Here is an 18598-nt window from a genome sequence, read left to right as displayed (position 1 = left end):
ACCTCTTGAACCACAGCACCTCCAGAATTTTCTCTTTATGTGGTACTGAGTTATCGAACTCAGGGCTTCATAGATGCTAGGCAAGCACTCTACCACTAATCCACATTCACAGCCCAGTTTTGTTTTTTTTTTTGCTTTGTTTTTGTTTTTGTTGTTCATGGGGCTTGAACTCTGGGCCTGGACACTGGCCTTGAGCTCTTGAGCTCAAGGCTAGCACTCTACCACTTAAGGCATAGTGCCACTTCTGTGCCTAACATTTTAAAACACTCTAGCTCTATCAGTATACCCAGAAAAAACAGACACTGTAGGCTGGAGGTGTGGCATAAGTAGTAGAAAGTTTACTAAACATTCATGAAACCTTGGATTCCATCCCCAGTATTGAGGGGAAAGATAGGAAGTTCAACTTACTACATCTGCATTGTGGTAGTAAATATGCTTAATTTTCTTTCTTTTTTCCAGTATTTTCATGTTCCAGACAGTGCTACTTTCAGCATTTGTCCAGGTGGAGAGCAGTCTGCTATGAAGTGCAGCTCTCTTCCTTGTTGGGATTTCATGCCTGACATTGTATCATCAGTACGGGATGTATCCCTGCTTCAGAAACAGATCCTGCTGGGCTTTTGTCCTGCAGCAGATGTGGACAGCTCGCAGTGCTGGAGCCTACCAGCTATAGTTAAACAAGAGTTTCCCAGACAGAGCGTGGCAGTGCCCTTCGGGAACTTAAGGGAAAATGGATTCTGTACCAGGTATTTGACATAAATGTGAATGCCCTTCTTTGCTTGTTGAAGTCAGTGTCATGAACCATAGATCATGAACCTCTACATTGTTGCTGAGGACTAGATAAAGGAATTGGCATGTGTTCTAGTAATGTTCCTGTTGTCCCTACTCTACACCCTCCTGAAAGTGAAAGGCTGAGTTCAAACTCAGACCAAAAGAAGCAGGAGGATGATTGCTCTACTCCCCAAATGTAATGCTAGGCTTTCCTTTCATCTCTAATGACTTCTGGATATCATATGATCACTAATAGGGTATCCCAGTGTACTGCTTATCAGATTTATCCCTTTTCCACCTTTATGCTCAGGAAAATGATAGTGCTCATACTGTTGTAGCATGGTGACAAAGGCTAACATGAGAAAGTTAAGTTGGAAATTCTTTCCATTATTTTACTTTTACTTTGAAATTGAATTTTTCAGAAAAAAACCATTTAAAAAATAATAGATTAGATAAATGCAAGCCAAGGAAGACACTGTTCTGTGGTTGTTCCTGCTCACAAGTTATGCCAATTGCGATAAGCAGTTCTGCAAATAACCACAGAGATGTGAAATGGTATGTTCACACTGGACTTCTGTTTTGAAGAGCTTTCTGCAGCTCTCAGAAGTAACTTACTTGTGGTATATATGACAGTTACAAAAGAAAACATACTGTGACTTCACGAGAGGTATATTCTTCAAATGATTGTGGATTTATAAACTGAGATTTAATCTATCCTAGCTTTCTTGATGTATATCCATTTTAAGGGTCATTTTAAAAGATAACAAATTAATTCAAGCTATCTTTAAACCTAAGATTCTATCTCCTACAGTATTCTCTTTCCCAGTATTCTTAAACATTCTTTGAGTGTAATTCTGTACAGCAGTGGTTACCTTTTTATTCTGTTTTTTGGTAATGTCCTGGCCTTCAACTTCCACAGTCATCAAGTGGAAATTGCCTGAGGGTTGCTGAGAGGAAAAAAAAAAAAACACAAAACTTTTCTAGTCACCCCCAATGACATGATTCTAAGGATAAGTACACTCTTTGGTGTCCCATTTCCTCATCTTTCTTTCCCTTCATTCAGCAGTTCACATGTGATTATTATTATGCTCTCACCAAATACTAACAGATAGTTCACTTTGTTGGCTCAGAAAAATGCAATCTTTGTGAAGGACTTGAATTGTAAATAGATAGCAAACAGAAAATCCCCTTTTTATTACCATAAACTAAGTTCCACATCTGACAAATTACCTTATTTCTTATGCAAATTTGACCGTCCGTATGGGTGAATTTTCCTTCTTATGCCCATGTAGTTGTTTAACTCCAAGTAACACAGCTTTACTCCTTATGGAAACCTAGATCCTGAAAAGTCATCTTGTAAAAGTTGACAACAAGCATTATGAGTCTATGGTTAGCATGAAAAAAGAGCAAGCACCCAAATTCTCTCCACGCCCAAACAAAAGCAGTTCAGCTTCTTCTTTACCCAGATTTACCAAGTATTTGGGGCGGAGAGGAACATACTCTGTCTGAAGAGTTTGAGGCACTATCAGAAAGAATGACATTGCCCCATTTGTAAGGAAATGGAAGGACTTGGAAAAAATTATACTAAGTGAAGTGAGCCGGACCCAAAGAAACATAGACTCTATGGTCTCCCTTATTGGGAATAATTAGTACAGGTTTAGGCAAGTCATAGCAGAGGGTCACAAGAGCCCAATAGCTATACCCTTATGAACACATAAGATGATGCTAAGTGAAATGAACTCCATGTTATGGAAACAATTGTTATATCACAGTTGTAACTACTTTCAATGTCCCATGTGTATCTGTAGCTTCTATTATTGATGATGTTCTTGTATCACCTTCCTGTGATTTTATATATACTATCTCTGTAATCTTTTCTGAGTATATTGGAAATCGTGTATACTGGTATTAGAACTAGGAAATTGAAAGGGAATACCAAAATTGAGAGACACAGGGTAAAAAAAAGACAACTACAAAAGCAATACTTGCCAAACTGTTGTGGTGAAAATGAACTGAACACCTCATGGGGGGAAAGGGAAAGGGGGAGGAGGGAGGGGGGAACGAGGGACGAGGTAACAAACAGTACAAGAAATGTATCCATTGCCTAACGTATGAAACTGTAACCTCTCTGTACATCAGTTTGATAATAAAAATTTGAAGAAAAAATAAGTTTGAGGCAAAAGAACATCAGGCAAGATAGCATTCAGTCAGCTAGTGTTTGCTGCCAATGCTACAGTTACGGTTTCATCTTTGAAAACATTGTTATATGTTTTAAGAGAAATACATATTACTATTATTGTTAAAAATCAGTAAACTCACAGTTCACATATGATAGTTAATAAATCAGGAGAAAGCCTCCATTACTGGAAAACATTTCCTGAATCATAATAAAAGAAGGTGTTTTAGAGTCAAGAGTATTGCAAACCCAAGTCAGTGTGCATTTTTTTCTAAACTGTGTCTGCCATTTGACTTGACTGTGTTCCAGGGCTATAGCACTGACTTACCAAGAGCACTTTGGAGTGACTTACTTAACCCTCTCAGAAGACCCAAGTCCTCGAGTCATTCTTCACAACAGATGTCCAGTAACGCTGCTCGTAAAGGAAAATATTAAAGGTATATTTTATGGCATTGAATTTAAAGAATATAAACATATTCTTTCTCGGGGTTCTTGATTACTTAGATACTTGTGATCCTATAAAGAATATTTAAATAAAAGTATGTATCCAGGCCTCATGACTCACATCTGTAATCCTAACTACTCAGAAGGCTGAGATCTGAAGATCATGGTTCAAAGTCAGCCCAGGCAGGAAAGTCTATGAGATTCTTCTCTCCAAGTGGAGAGCCAGGCTTGTGCTGGATAAGCCCAGGACCAGCACACACAGAAAAGAGTATGCATCCTTTTTGGAGTAGTATATTTTACATATGCCTTTTTTACATTGCAGATACACCAAAGTTTGGAGTTTATTGCAGAAAAATTCCTTTTGAGAGTTCAATTCATCATGAGCTATATCATCATATTTCCAGTTATCCAGATTGTAGGACCAAAGACTTACTTCCCAGTCTTCGTTTAAGAGTGGAATTGCTGGAAGAAATAACAACTGAGTGGAGCGATGCCATTGATATCAACAGTCAGGGAACACAGGTTAGTGAGCCACATGGGTTCCTGCTAGACCTAAAGGATAATTTCTTTTTCTAACTTTTCATGGATTGTTTAAGTATTCTTTTTTTTTTTTTTTTTTGCCAGTCCTGGGCCTTGGACTCAGGGCCTGAGCACTGTCCCTGGCTTCTTCCCGCTCAAGGCTAGCACTCTGCCACTTGAGCCACAGCGCAGCTTCTGGCCGTTTTCTGTATATGTGGTGCTGGGGAATCGAACCTAGGGCCTCATGTATCCGAGGCAGGCACTCTTGCCACTAGGCTATATCCCCAGCCCTTAAGTATTCTTTTTTAACTGATGAACTTGTCTCTGTTAGAAAGCAGCACTTGGAAAAATGAAACAATTTCAGATCTAATAGAGATCAAAAGTGAAACAAAAGTGTTACATTTAGCAGGGCACCAGTAGCTCATGCCTGTAATCCTAGCAACTAAGGAGGCTGAGAGCTGAGGATTGTGGTTTGAAGACAGCTCAGCAAGAAAGTCCATAAAATTCATAGTCTCCAATTAACCACAAAAAAAAAAAACCAGAAGTGGAACTCTGACTCGTGTGGTAGAGAACTAACCTTGAGCAAAAGAAACCTAAGGGACAGTGCCCAGACTCTGAGTTCAAGTCCTAGGACTAGTGCATGTGCACACACACACACACACACACACACACACACACACAATTGTTATACCAGCTGTCTTGATTTTAGAATAATGATATCAACCCTAGATTAATTCCCTATTTTGAAAGCTTACCAATTTTAAAATATCTATCCTTGTAACCCATAAATTCTTCAAATATAAGTATAATCTTTTAAAAGAAATGTTATTGTCAAGGTGATATACAGAGGGATTACAGTTATATACATAAGGTAGTGAGTACATTTCTTGTCAAACTTGTTACCTCCTCCCTCATTTTTCTCCCCCCTTCCCTGCTCCTTAATCCGCCCCCCTCGAATTATACAGTTAGCTTACAACATAGTGTCTTGTAAGTATTGCTTTTGCACTGGTTCACCTTTTACCCTTTGTCTCACCATTTTGATGTTCGCCCTTCCCTTCCCTATTCAGACAAACATATATACAATACTCAGGGTACCAAAATCAAATGCAGTGACACATAAAAATGGCACATGAATTTAGCATTTCTTTTCTTCTGTACTTAAAATTGACTATTGTAAATTTCAATGACAAAATTTAATGATAATTCAGTGTCATTAAATATGTCTAATGTTATTTAATGTTAATGTTTAATGTTGTCTAACCATCACTGTTAGGCTAGTCAGTTTTACATCTCTGTGACAAAAGTACCTGAGAAAATGATCTCGAAGGAAGAAACATTTATCTTTAGCTAATGGTTTCAGTGTATGGTAAGCTGTCTCCATTGCTCTGATTTTGGCAAGCAGAAGCATTATGGTGGAAGGACATGGCTGAGGAAACCTGGTTATGTCATGGCTGAGCAAATGAAGGCCTGGAGACAAGCTAGACCCTTCAAAGATAGCCCCCAGTGTCCAACTTCCTCCAAGTAGTTCCCTTCTTCTCCTAATAACCCATTAACCAGTGGGTTAATCCATTCATGAAGTTAGTGCCCTTATAACACAATTATCTCTCAATAGTGCCACCCTGTGCAGACCAAGCCTTCAACACATAAACCTTTGGAGCCATTTTCTTTTTATCTAAACCATTAACAACCACTATCCATTTTATTATTCTAAGCAGAAGCCCTAAAAGCACCTTCCTCTTCATCAATCCTAGTAATCTCTACCTGCTTTCTGTCTCTAAATTTGCTTACTTCTAAGCAACTCAGATAAGGGAAACCATAAAGTATTTGTACCTTTGTATCTTGGGCTCTTTTTACTTTGTAAATTATGTTAAAGGCTTGTTGCATGTGTCATAACATTCTACAACATAAATCATGAAGTTGTTAGTCATTTCATGGCTGAATACTACCACAAGTAATGTATCCAATGCCTAACGTATGAAACTGTAACCTCTCTGTACATCAGTTTGATAATAAAAATTTGAATAAATAAATAAAAATTCTTTTTTTTTTTTTGGCCAGTCCTGTGCCTTGGACTCATGGCCTGAGCACTGTCCCTGGCTTCCTTTTGCTCAAGGCTAGCTCTCTGCCACTTGAGCCACAGCGCCACTTCTGGCCGTTTTCTGTATATGTGGTGCTGGGGAACTGAACCCAGGGCCTCATGTATATGAGGTAAGCTCTCTTGCCACTAGGCCATATCCCCAGCCCAATAAAAATTATTTCACATGTATTAACATAGTCTTCACAGTAAGTTTATGAAATAGGTTCTAATGTTATAATGCTATAGAAATCACATATTAAACTTATATTTATGGTAATACCAAGCACTGATTATCATTTAGTATTTACTCTGTGCCAGGCTTTGTGCTAGCTGTGCTAAGTTCAGTCTTCTCTAAGTTTTATGATAGTCATGTAAGTTAGAATTCCCATAAACTATAAGAGAAGAATCTAAGGTTGACCTCAGTCTTCCTGCATCCCACACCCATGCTCAAAGGCACTGAATCATTTGACCCTTGTCTTTCCTTGGGTGGGAGCGGCGGAAGTAGAGTTGGGGGAAGGGAAGGTGGGAAAGAAAATGAGAGAAGAGGTAACAAATATAACAAGAAATGTACTCACTACCTTGTGTATGTAACTGTAACTGTATAATGCCTTGACAATAAAATTAAATTTAAAAAAGAAGAAGGAAGAGTCACTCCTGTTTCTCTGACAGAGGAAAGAAGACAAGGATGAGCACAAGTGTAGATAGACATGTGGAGAGGGATAGGGCTAGGAAATGAAGTGACTTGGTTCTCAGTAGCCTGGAATTTATTTTTGAAGTGGGGAATGAATCATCTGCTAAAGAAAGGAGAAGGAGGGGCCCGGAGCCTGCTTTTGAAGTAGATCTAATGCTGTCCAGTGCTTTGTTTCCATCAGCAGTCCTCATTTGATGATCATTGAAAATCTGCTGGGTCTGTGCAGCCTTGGGAAACGTTCATAGTCTTGGTAATTTATGAAATAAATATTATAAGCTAAAAAAATATTATAAGCTTCTCATGCTTTCCTAAACGCCCCTGTATTGGTTTGAAGACTTTTGAAAACTTGCTTATATATGACTGCAGACTTCTTTACAATAGGCATCTTGCCTGGCAAGCCGTTATTTGGGGAGTTCCTATTCACTCTAAATTTCCTGAAACCTTTGTAGTCAGAGATACTTCAAAGCCCAAGGGAGGTGCTCTTTCAAACACTCCTCTTAGCATCCATGGCTGTAGGACCGAGCAGCGGCTCATGTTCCCATTCATCTTTGAGGAACTGTGCACCATATGTCCAGCAAACCATGGTATGCTTCCTCCTCTGAGGAAGATGTGTTTCAGACCCTCACCAACATCTCAGTAGTACTCCAGGCATATAAATCACTGGGGAGAGCAGGAGCTGTGTCCCTAATGGAAGAGCAGCCCTTGATGGAAATGGGCTTATCTGCCAGGAGCCTCTTCTCAGCCGTTGGTGTAAGGGATGGGATATGAGTTTGAACACTGACCTAAATATGCAGAATTAGAACACCATAAAACCTCCATTATGTCTCCAGGAAGAAAGCTTTTGTCAGTCCTAGATATGTGCCCAGGTTCCATTTTTGTAAGTTAGACAATCTCACATTGTATAATTTTGAAATGAAGTATTACAAGATAAGTAGAAATAGTTTTACAATCTCCCAAAGAAACATTCTTTGTACCTTATAGCATGTAGACCACACAATTCTGATTGTGAGGGTGGTTTTGGTGTTCTCAGATTGTGTCTCTGACTCACACCTGGTAAAAAGCCATTTCATAGTTATTCAGTGAGACGCCTCAAAGTATACTGGTGACTGTTTCCATAATTTGACAAGGAGTAGTAGCCTGATCTTGGGGTGAAGCAATCTGTAGGTTCTCATCTCCATAGATAAGCAAATGCAAGACTGGACTGTAGCGCCATTGAATATTTGCCTAGCACATACACACCTAGGCTTCAATTTTTACCACTGCTAAAAAAATTTTTTTAGCTACATAATCCAAGTGAGATAATAATAATTGAACCAAGGTAAGAATAATAATGGTCCAGGTCATAATAATTTAGCTAACCAACTGAAATTTCACACAGGATTTTCTAGTGGTTTGATTTGGGCCTGGTCATACTGCCTTCAGACCCCATTTATAATTGTGGGCATCAAAGGTGCAATGAACCAAAGCAGTCTATCAAAATCCTTCCCTTGCTGCTGCTGCTTCATGTAACAAGTAAGGCAGGACAGAAAAGTCATTCCTTACCCACTGCCTCATTTCCTGCTCTTTATGTTCTTATACCTAAGCCTCTATCAGACAGTTAATTTATATCCTGTCATAGTATATTGGACTTCAATTTCTGATAGTCAGAAACATTACGTTTTACAATTAGGCAACATTACTTTGAAATATTCAGAATAATAAATAAACACATAGAGCATTAGCATTTAACCAGCAGTATAAAGCCTACTTCATTCAATCTACAAATGTTTTTTTGAGTTTCTAGTATGTGCCTCACTTTAAATTTGGTACTGAGACTACATAAAATGTTCTGCATAAAAATGGAGCACTGTCTTTTCCCTCTTGGAGTTTTCATGTGGAGGAGATTGGTACTGAGTGATCATATGAGCCTTGTACTGCAGGAACTATGCAGGAAGCAACAGGAGTCTGGAGGAGAGAATAGTTGGCCATTGGAGGGCCAAGAAGTGTGTCTCTGGTGGAGGGACCTGGCGTCTGTGTCTTGAAGGATAAACAGGCCTCTAGACAAGAGGGTGGTCAAATTTTCTAGTCAGAACAAGCAACATGGTTGAAGCTTCAGGGCTCAAGTTCTTTTTAGGGCATAAAACATCAGTATGGCTTTCCTGTCTGATAAAAGACAAAAGGAGAGGAGACCTGTGAAGCAGAAAACAACTCTAGCAAGCCCTTAATGTCCTCTCAGGATTGGCTTTTGTCTTAAGAGGCATGGGAGATCATCAGATTGTTTATGAAAATTATATTCTTGACCATTGAAGGGAATGGTCAGTTAATTAGCCAATTGTGGCTGAATTTCCTTCTAAAAGGGCCCAGTAAGTTCTCATGATCTTTGTTCTTAATAGAAGTGTTTAGTGAAGTCACTCTCACTGCTTGTGTCAATTTGTTTGTATTTGGGAGGTGATAGTTCATGTATGTATAATAGGTCAGTACCATCTATGAAGTGCCTCCATTCTTTCATTCATTTATTCAACAAGTTTTATTGAGGATCTATCTAGTGTGAAACCCTTCTCCTCAAATAAGGCATAATTCCCATCTTCAAGGACTTGAATAGCTAAATAAATGGAGTAATATAGTAAGATACTAAGAGAGAGCCATTGATCATTGAAAAGCTTCTTAGAAAGGACAGTTTTTATGTTGATTTTCCAATGAGAGGTTTCGATCTTAAAGAGGTTTCAGTTTTGTGGTTTGCTTCTATCCAGAATCAGGCTAAGACCTGAATCTGCTCATGTAAAATCCCCCAACTTAGTTTTTTTTTTTTTTTTTCTACACCAAACTGACCTCTGAAGTCTTGCCTTGACTAGATACTACTGCCTAAAAACAAGATTAGGAAAGTTTTTCAACTTTTCCCTTTAACTAGTATGAGAGTTCCTTCCATGACATGTTGTTTTAGAAGGTCCCAATGTCAGCACTGTAGTTTATTTCAGTGGTAACTTAAGAAACGCTTTCAATTTTTTTTTTACTACTGCCAGGGTTTGAACTCAGGGTCTCACACTCGCTGGCTCTCTTACGCAATTGGCACCCTACCACTTGAGTCATACCTCTAGCTTGGCTTTTGTCTGGTTATTTTGAAGATGAAATGTTCCTCAGTCCTCCTGATTTCAGCACCCTAAGTTATAGGTAGGATTATAGGCATGAGCCAATGGCTTTTTTATTTTTATTTTGGCAAGTACTAGGGTTTAAACCCAGGGCCTTGTATGTGCTCAGCAAGCACTCTACCATCTGAGCCATGAGACCTGTCTTTTTGCTTTATTTTTCAGGATGTCCTGCATTTTGCCCAGGCTAGCCTCAGAGCATGGTCTTTCTGCCAGTACTTTCACTCCATACAGCTAGAATTTATAACTTTTTGTCCAGGCTGGCCACAAACTATGATCCTCCCAATCAATACTTTCCAGATAGCTGGGCTTACAGGTGTATGTCACTATGCCAGGCCTAGAACACTTTTTTTAAAATTGATCTCACTATTGTCCCTTGTTTATCCTCTAGAGCATCTAAAATTATTTACTTCCCATTCAGTACACCCACACTGCAATTTTTACAATGGCAGCTTCCCCATCTTCTCTAAGTGTTTTCTTATTCTGGCCAAAGAATTCTGGCACTTTGAGTCACTCCTTTAGTAAATGGGATTTCCAGACACATCATCACAGTCACCCCTGTATGAACACACCACTGTGTTATGTTCCCTTCTTCAAATCTGGCAGCCGGAATTACACGCAGTATTCCAAATGTGGTCTAACCAGCCATTACCTCCCTATGGTTCCATTAATAAAGTAGAAGGTTGAGTTAGCTTTTTATTAACAAGTTCAGACTATTTCTTGTTATTGAACTTGTGGTCGACCACATCCTCCAGGTTTTTATCATATGATTTGCTAAACAGTTGGCTTTTTGAACCCAATGACAGAATGTTGCATTTTTTCCTAATAAATTAAGTCTTGTTGCTATTGGCTTCATATAAGTTGTAAAATTACTTCAAACACTTTGGTGATGCTGTCATCTAACATTAAGTATCCATGATAGCTTTATGTCTTCTATAGATGTGGTGAGTATTCATTCTACATGTTCTTCCAAGAAGTTAATAAATACGTTGAGCAGCACAAATCCCAGGTCTCTATACTGTGGAGAATCACTGAATACTTCTGCCATGACTAGCTTCAGTCTGCCAATAGCACACCAAACTCTACTATCATCTACATACAGGGGAAAACATGTATAAGGGCACTTTTAAACAATTCAGAACATTTTATTGAGGACCTATCTAGTGTGAAACCCTTCTCCTCCAATAAGGCATAATTCCCACCTTCAAGGACTTGAATAGCCAAATAAATGGAGTAATATAGTAAAATACTAAGAGAGGGCCATTGACCATTGAAAAGCTTCTTAGAAAGGACAGCATGATATTTCACATCTGCAAGACTGTTGTGAAACACTTCAGGCCTTCATGAGCCAGAATTTGGATGTCTGATCTGTCTGCTGGGTGCATGTCACAAGTACCTTCTGCACTACAGCTTGGAGCAACAGCTAGGGATTTCTGATACCTCTAGCCTACATCCAGGAATTTTTACGTAGGCAAAAAGTTGGTTATCCAAGTAAATATCTGATATAGAAAATATCTGTTATAGGTATTTTGTCTTCTTGCTTATTTTTCTCAGCTTCCTCCATACTTGTGTTAGGGCCAGCACAGATTAACAACAGATTGGCACCCACCTCTGCACATCAGCATGTACCCTGGTCTAGACTCTCCTATGTATTTACCCTTGGTTCTGATTGAATCACAGCTGTTTCCAAAGACACTCAGGAGCAGAGATTTCTCTGAAATGTCTTTCAAGAAGCATATACAGGGAAAAATTATATCCAGAATATCTTCTGTTTTCTTTGCACCCCTTTTCTACTTTAATCATCTCAGAAAACCATCTCCTTTTTCTTTCTGGAATATGTAATTCTTCTGATAACTGTAGCTACTGTCTATTACCCAATTACTACCAGATCTCGCCTCTGGCTCTCATAATCCTCCTGAGTTCCATATCTGTGTTTCCTGCTACCCACCAAATATTTAGGTCTGCCAGACCTACAGGTGTCTCAAACTCAGTATGTCTGAAATCAAGATGATCATTTTTCAGAACCCCAAGCCAGCTTTTCCCAGAATCTCAGTTTCAGTTAATTTCATCACAATTTCCCTAGAATAAAGACTTAAATAATACTACTGTAAATTTGTATTGAATACCTATTTTTTTTCATTTACTCTAAAAGTATTGTCATTAGTCTGTCACATCCCTTAAAGGAAGATGCTACTTGAAGCTCAGAGAGGTGATCTTGCACAGGATTAGTGGGCCTGGGATTCACACCCAGAATTGTCTGGCTTGCAAGCCTAGTTCCTTCCTGCTGTATCCAAGTATTTTCCTGCCCCAGACATCCAGTAAATCTCTGTGTTTTCTCAGAAATACCTCATAAATGCCTGGAAGCTGTCCCTTCTCTCCATGACCAGTGTTGTCTTCAAACCTTTGGTTCATTATCTCAATCCAAGATTTTAGCAGTAGCCTCTTAAAAGATTTCTCTGTAGTTAGCTTGTCCACTCTCAGGTCTGTGTCTGTTACAACTACGAAAGTAACTAATAAAATGTGTTTTATTGTTATTTTTTATTACTATTAGTACAGAAACAGCTCTAGTCCACTAGAATGCTTAAAGTCAATCAGCTCTGAGGCCAGCTCACCTCTTACCTCTGTCTTCCCTTTATAGGTAAGGGATTATTCCCTTAGCATATGTGAAAATGTCTTATTCCCAGCCTTCAAAGACAAAGCCTAAAATTCTTTCATATCATAGCTTATCTACTTGGGATTCTCGTCCATAGACTATTCACATGGATATAGAAGAGGTAAAGCCTGTTTCTACTCTTAGGAGTGTTCTTAACATTTTTTTTTCAGATGTCTGGATAGTATGGGAGATTTTTTTTTTCCTTTGATGGTACTGAGATTTGAGGATAGGGCTACATACTTGCTATTCATGTGCTCTGCTGTGTGAGCCATATCTCCTGCCCTATTTTGCACTGATTATTTTTGATACATGGTTTCACTTTCTGCCCATGGACCTGGATCCACCTATATTAGGCTGTTCTAGCTGAGAAGACAGGCACTTGCCACTACCCCCAGCTTTTCCATTGAGCTGCAATCTAGCCTACAATTGTGATCCTCCCAATCTCAGGCTCCCTATAGCTTATGATGAGCATGAATCACCAGTACCTGGTTATCAGTTGAGAAGAGATTTGGTGAACTTTTCTGCCTGGGCTGGTTTCAAACCTTTATCCAATTACTCTAATCCTGAGTAGCAGGATTACATGTGTGAGCCATCAGCACCTGGCATCCCTGGCCCTTACTAATGCACTTCTTTGCTATCTTGCTTCCTTACCTTTTTCTGGATTTAAGAGAGTTTCTGTGGGAAAATTATACCCTGAATGTGAGTTATTTTCTTAGTTACTTTAACATTTAAGAAATTTTAATAGTATGATGTTTTCTTAAGCCTTTTTTTTGGGCCAGTCCTGGGGTTTGGACTCAGGGCCTGAGCACTATCCCTGGCTTCTTTTTGCTCAATGCTACCACTCTGCCACTTGAGCCACAACGCCACTTCTGGCCATTTTCTGTTTATGTGGTGCTGGGGAATTGAACCCAGGGCCTCATGTATACAAGGCAAGCACTCTTGCCACTAGGCCATATTCCCAACCCTCTTAAGCCGTTCTTAGTAGTTAAGCTAGGTTGTGCTGGCTATCTTCTTCATAATAATCACCCCAGGTTCAGTTTTTGTGCATGCTATGTACTATCTTGAATGTGCTCCATTGTAACAAACCACTCCAAAACCCCAAGGCTTAAACCAATGATGAAGAATATTTTCTGGTTCTAAGAATGTGAGTGAATTTTCTGCAAGGTGAATCCAGGACCACATATATACTGCATTTGGCAGGAGTTGGCTGAGAATTCCGGACAACTATCTCACTATGTGATCTTCACTGCTTGGGCAGGCCAAACCAGGCTTATGCACTCCCATAAGCAAGTTATTTGGGATTCTGGGTTTTTTTTCTTTTTTTTAAATTAAATTTATTTGTTTATTAATTGAACACAAATTTTTTGACAAGGTGTTGTGCAAAAAGGGTACAGTTACATAGTAGGGCAGTGTGTACATTTCTTGTGATATCTTACATCCTGTTTTTCTATCTCTTCTCTAGGTTAGGTAGACATATACAATATACAATGTATCAAGAACATATACAGTAGCCACGTGGCCATGCCCAAGAAAGTTCGCCTAGGGCTTTAAATGTAATGTCGATATTAGACCATATGTCGACAGTAGTCTTATATGAACATACATACATAGCTTTTGAGCTATTGTATTCCCCTGAGAGGTCAATTTTTGACCTTTATATGTTGAGTAATTGTTTGGTTTTAGTTACATACTGTTGGGTCGCTGCCCCAATCCTGTGGGGAATACTATTTGACAAGCAGTTTTTGGTTTCACAGACTTGGTCTCTACTGTCTCTCCAACTCCCTTTGTTAACAGTCATATATCAGGGAGATCATGCCCCTTTGTTTTCTGTGTTCTAGGCTTGTCTCGCTCAACATTATTTGTTCGAGTTCTGACCATTTCCCTGTGAATAACAATATTTCACCATTACTATGTAGTATTCCATTGTGTATAAGTACCATATTTTTTGGATCCATTCGTCTGTGGAGGGGCATCTGGGCTGTTTCTATATTTTGGCTATTGTGAATTGTGCCGCGATAAACATGGAAGTACAAATGTCTTTTTGATATCTTGGGGTTTGCTGTTTAGGATAGATGCCTAGGAGTGGTATGGGTTCTGGTTTTTTGTTGTTTCTTTTGTTTTGCTGATGTCCTCTTAGCTGAAGAAAGTCAGGAAGCCAGGCTCTTATGTCCATTTAGGAAGGAGCTAGACAAAGCATGGATACTCAGATGCAGAAACTCATTGATGTATTTCACTCATCTGCCATTGGCAGAATAGAAGGCAGCAGCTTCCTTTACAGTCCAAAATGTATTTTTAGGCTTTTCAAGCCATACCATCTCTGTCACAGCCTCTCAACTCTTTTATTAGAGACAATGTTCTTTAGCCCATGTCTGATATGAAACAGAAAGCTCTTATCCATTTTCTGCAGCAGGTTAAAAAAAAAAAGATGATTTCTATATTGTAGCTCAAAAGTAGCACAGATCAGTTACGCTTTTACCCTACTGGCAAAAAGTAGTCACATGGCTGTAGCATAATCCAATGTGAGAGAGGAGGTAGATGCCACCACAGCAGCCACTTTTCAAAGTTGGCTATTCCAGTCACCTCCTGATCTTCCCTGAGGATCCAGGCCCTAAGTGTAGGTATTAAAGAAAATAGACAGAATGCCTTTGCTTTGGTGGAGGTCACAAGTTGACAAGAAGGATCATTGCTACAGAAGAGAAATGTTGTATACGCCTCTTCTGCTGAACTATTAGGTTTGCCTCAGTATTTGTGCACTTTGCCTTTTTTGCCACCTGAGCTGTGACCAACTGGAGTGTATCTTTTTATCTTCCCTGATAACTAGTTTTTTGTGAGTACTCTGTAGTTATGTATCAGAAAATGGGTAAACTGATTGAATGATCCAACCATCAGACCCAAACAAGGATTTCCTTTAGGCTTATAGCTGCACTATACAAAGGCTTGGAGTTGTGGGCTTCTGTTCTAACATGTGAAAGATAGCAAGGAGATGGGTCAGGATTAAAGCCAGTTTCTTTCATTCTCGATGGGGAGAAAATTTATACCCAGCAGCCTCTACACAATCCAGGTTTTTGACCAGCAGCTATACATTCAAAGTTTAAGTTAATTTGTCTTCTTTCAAAACTCTCCTGGACAATAAAACTTTAAAAAGGTTTGTGCCAAGTGAATAATCCCAGTCTTCCAGCAAGAATTTGTATGGGGTAAAATATGTGTTGAGCACAGGGAATGGGAAATGGTAAGGCAAGGGCCTAGGCTAGAGCAATAGCTGAGCAGAACTGGAGGATGAATCACAGATAGGCTTAAGAGAGAAGGAGGCAAAGATGACGTCCAGGTGGCCTGGCTGAATATGGTTTCTAAGAGAGAAGCCACTACAAAAGAAAGAAGCCACTTACTTTGGGCTATTTCTCAACATGAGTCTGTGGTCCTCTTTTTTGTATTTATGTATACTCTATGTAGCTCTTCGTTTAGTCAGATTAAGAATGCATTCATCACTTGGCAAGCAAGCACCTAGCTTTGTTTCTTCTTTCAAGAATTGTCAGGGTTGGGTTTTTTTTCTATTATTTCCTGTCCTAATAATATAGGGCCAGATTTGGACTAAAATGATTTGCTGATCATTAGAATCAACATTCCCAAGCACAAGGAGGTTCTTACCCCTGCCCTCAGGTAATCCTGGCTGTGAACATGATGTTCTTGGAATCGTTTTTCCACATAGTTCTGTTCTGTTTTCAAAAAATTCTCCATGTAAGCAGCATTGGTATTTAATGCTGAAAGGACATCTGTTCTGCTGCCCAGGTTTCCAACACCGAACTGTGTTTAAGGTCGTAGTTCATCTTCTCATGGTATAAAAATCAATTTTTACTCTAAGCAAATTAATTTACCTAAAATTCTTCTGAGTTTATGAGGGATATTATGGGATCTTCTAGCTGGATTTCAGGCATGGGGGTATGCCCCGCATATGAAGGTACTGTTGTAGTAGTAAATCAGCTCTCAACAGTCTGCAAATGTTTCACACATTGCATTTCAAGTCCTCAGTTTTAGGGTGTCTTTTTTTCCCACGCATTCATATGCACATAAAGCTAGCCCAGGGCTGGCCTCCAGCCCATACAGAGTTATTTGCCAGTTCCAAAGAAACAGAATGAAGACACTCGTGCCCTGTCATCCATCATTTCTCTTCTGTGAATGGTACAGCTGGATATTGAAAAATCTGGATTTGATTTTTTTTTCATTTTGCATCAACTGAATAGTGTGTACACATGGATATAAAGAAATATAACCAGGAAGTGTTTGTGGTATTGAATCAGAACTTAGACATTCAAAGTAGGCCATTTCAGTAGCATTCTTAGTGCTTTGTAATGAGATTGTGACTATTTCCTTGCAGGTTGTGTTCCTCACTGGCTTTGGCTATGTGTACGTGGACATTGTGCACCAGTGTGGCACAGTCTTCATCACTATGGTCCCTGAAGGAAAAGCAGGATTTATTTTAAACAATAGCAACAGGTATGTTTAACTATTTTTCCAGTAGTAATATAGTTGAAAATTACCATTATAAATGTGTAGCCTGATATTTGTCATTTTTTGTTACCTCATTATACTCCCTGAAGCTTCTGGTTACTTATGTCTAGTATGTAAGATCTAGTTACTAGCATTAAATTGTATAATAACATATTATCTTTTTTTTTCAAGCTTTTCAATTCTTCTGTTGTAAGCTTGACAAACTGATTTACAAACTAAGACATTGCATCTTAACTTATGCAATTATTTTTTAGCACAAAACAATGTTTATTTTTAAACTATATTTTTATATTATTTTAAAATAGTTGTATAAAGGGGTCCTGATAGAAGTATAAATTGGTATCATTTTCCCCAGCACACTTTATCAATATGTATTAAGAGCTTTAAAATAATTTTGGCTTAGAAATTCTACTTCTAAAGATTTAAGAGTTTAAAAAATTTAAGGAAATGGACATAGATATATACAATGGGATGTAACATTGCTAATCATAGTAGTAAAATACTCACACTACAAATGCCCATTGTCATTAGAGAAATGGAAGATTCATAAATGAATCAGAAATAGCACTTTGCAAAATTAGGATTTTTACATAATAGAAAATTTTATGATATAAAATATAGAAAGCAGAATATAGATAAAGCATTAAAATATATAAAATAGTTATATATCACCTGTACATATCAACAGTATGTGTCATGTTGTTTTGGTTATACTGAAGTTTGAGCTCAGGACATCATATTTTCTATGTTTTCTAAGCTGGTGCTCCACCACATGAGCCATACCTCCAGCCCTATTTTTTTGTTATTTGGGGCATGGAGTCTAGTGAACTTTTCTGCCCAGGCTGGCTTTGAACCATAATCCTCCAGATCTCAGCCTCCTGAGAGGTGAGGATAGGATTACGTTAGAATTACAGCTCCTAGAGGGAGAAGTAGGAAGATATGGTTCAAGGCAAGCCCAGGCAAAAGTTTACAAGCCCCTGAACCCTACCTGAAAAGTAAGTAAAGCAAAAAGTACTGGGAGCATGACTCAAATAAGCGACAGAACACTTGCCTAGCACAGGCTATGAGTTCAAGCTTCAGTCCTGGCGGGGAGAGGGGGCGAGGAAGGCTAGGTGTGGTGGCTTCAGCCTATAATACTAACTACTTGAGATTAGGAGATTACCATTCAAGCCTACCCCAAGCAAAAGCAAGTTTAGGATGCTCCTTCACAGCCAATGGCTGGGTGCAGTGGTGCACGCCTGTCATTCCAATGGTAAGAATAGCCACTCATACAAATAGTAGAATCATAGTCCTGGCTGGCCTAGGCATAAAATGAGACTATCTCAAAAAGAGCCAACACAAAAAGGCTGGCAAGTAGCTCAAGTGGTAGGACACCTTCTTAGCAAACATAAGGCCCTGAGTTCAACCCCAAAGTACCACCAAAGGAAAAAAGAAGAGTGAAAAGAAGCAATCATAACTGCTAATAAAAAATAGATTTAGAGTTATAAGGTACTTAGTTAATAAGTTCTGTATTTTAATGTTCTTTAATAGCTTTTATTTAAGGACTCAAATTGGACCAGCTGGGTCACTAACATTGGGTAGAATTTTTTTGCTCTAAAGTATGTAAAACATTAATAGTATCACAGAATTGGAGGCTAAATTT

The 18598-nt window shown here is 38.8% G+C and overlaps 1 protein-coding gene across 7 annotated transcripts in view; it reads left to right on the top strand.

Annotated features, from left to right (window-relative positions):
• The window catches only part of Vps13b (vacuolar protein sorting 13 homolog B), a 535466-nt gene that overhangs the window by 492664 nt on the left and 24204 nt on the right, over positions 1-18598 (top strand). For 6 of the 7 annotated variants that reach the window (XM_048359303.1, XM_048359299.1, XM_048359305.1 and 3 more), the window contains exons 52-55: positions 460-743; positions 3254-3381; positions 3711-3910; positions 16823-16941. In XM_048359303.1, the coding sequence (XP_048215260.1) occupies positions 460-743; positions 3254-3381; positions 3711-3910; positions 16823-16941 (731 nt within the window). Of the gene's footprint in view, positions 1-459; positions 744-3253; positions 3382-3710; positions 3984-4202; positions 4247-16822; positions 16942-18598 lie in introns of those variants that run through there. The other variant, XM_048359306.1, reaches the window with a different exon arrangement.

Source organism: Perognathus longimembris, chromosome 12 (genome assembly GCF_023159225.1).
Source record: "Perognathus longimembris pacificus isolate PPM17 chromosome 12, ASM2315922v1, whole genome shotgun sequence".
Lineage (NCBI taxonomy): Eukaryota > Metazoa > Chordata > Mammalia > Rodentia > Heteromyidae > Perognathus > Perognathus longimembris.
Note: the sequence above shows the minus strand (reverse complement) of the source record. Positions and strands in the feature narration are given on the sequence as shown.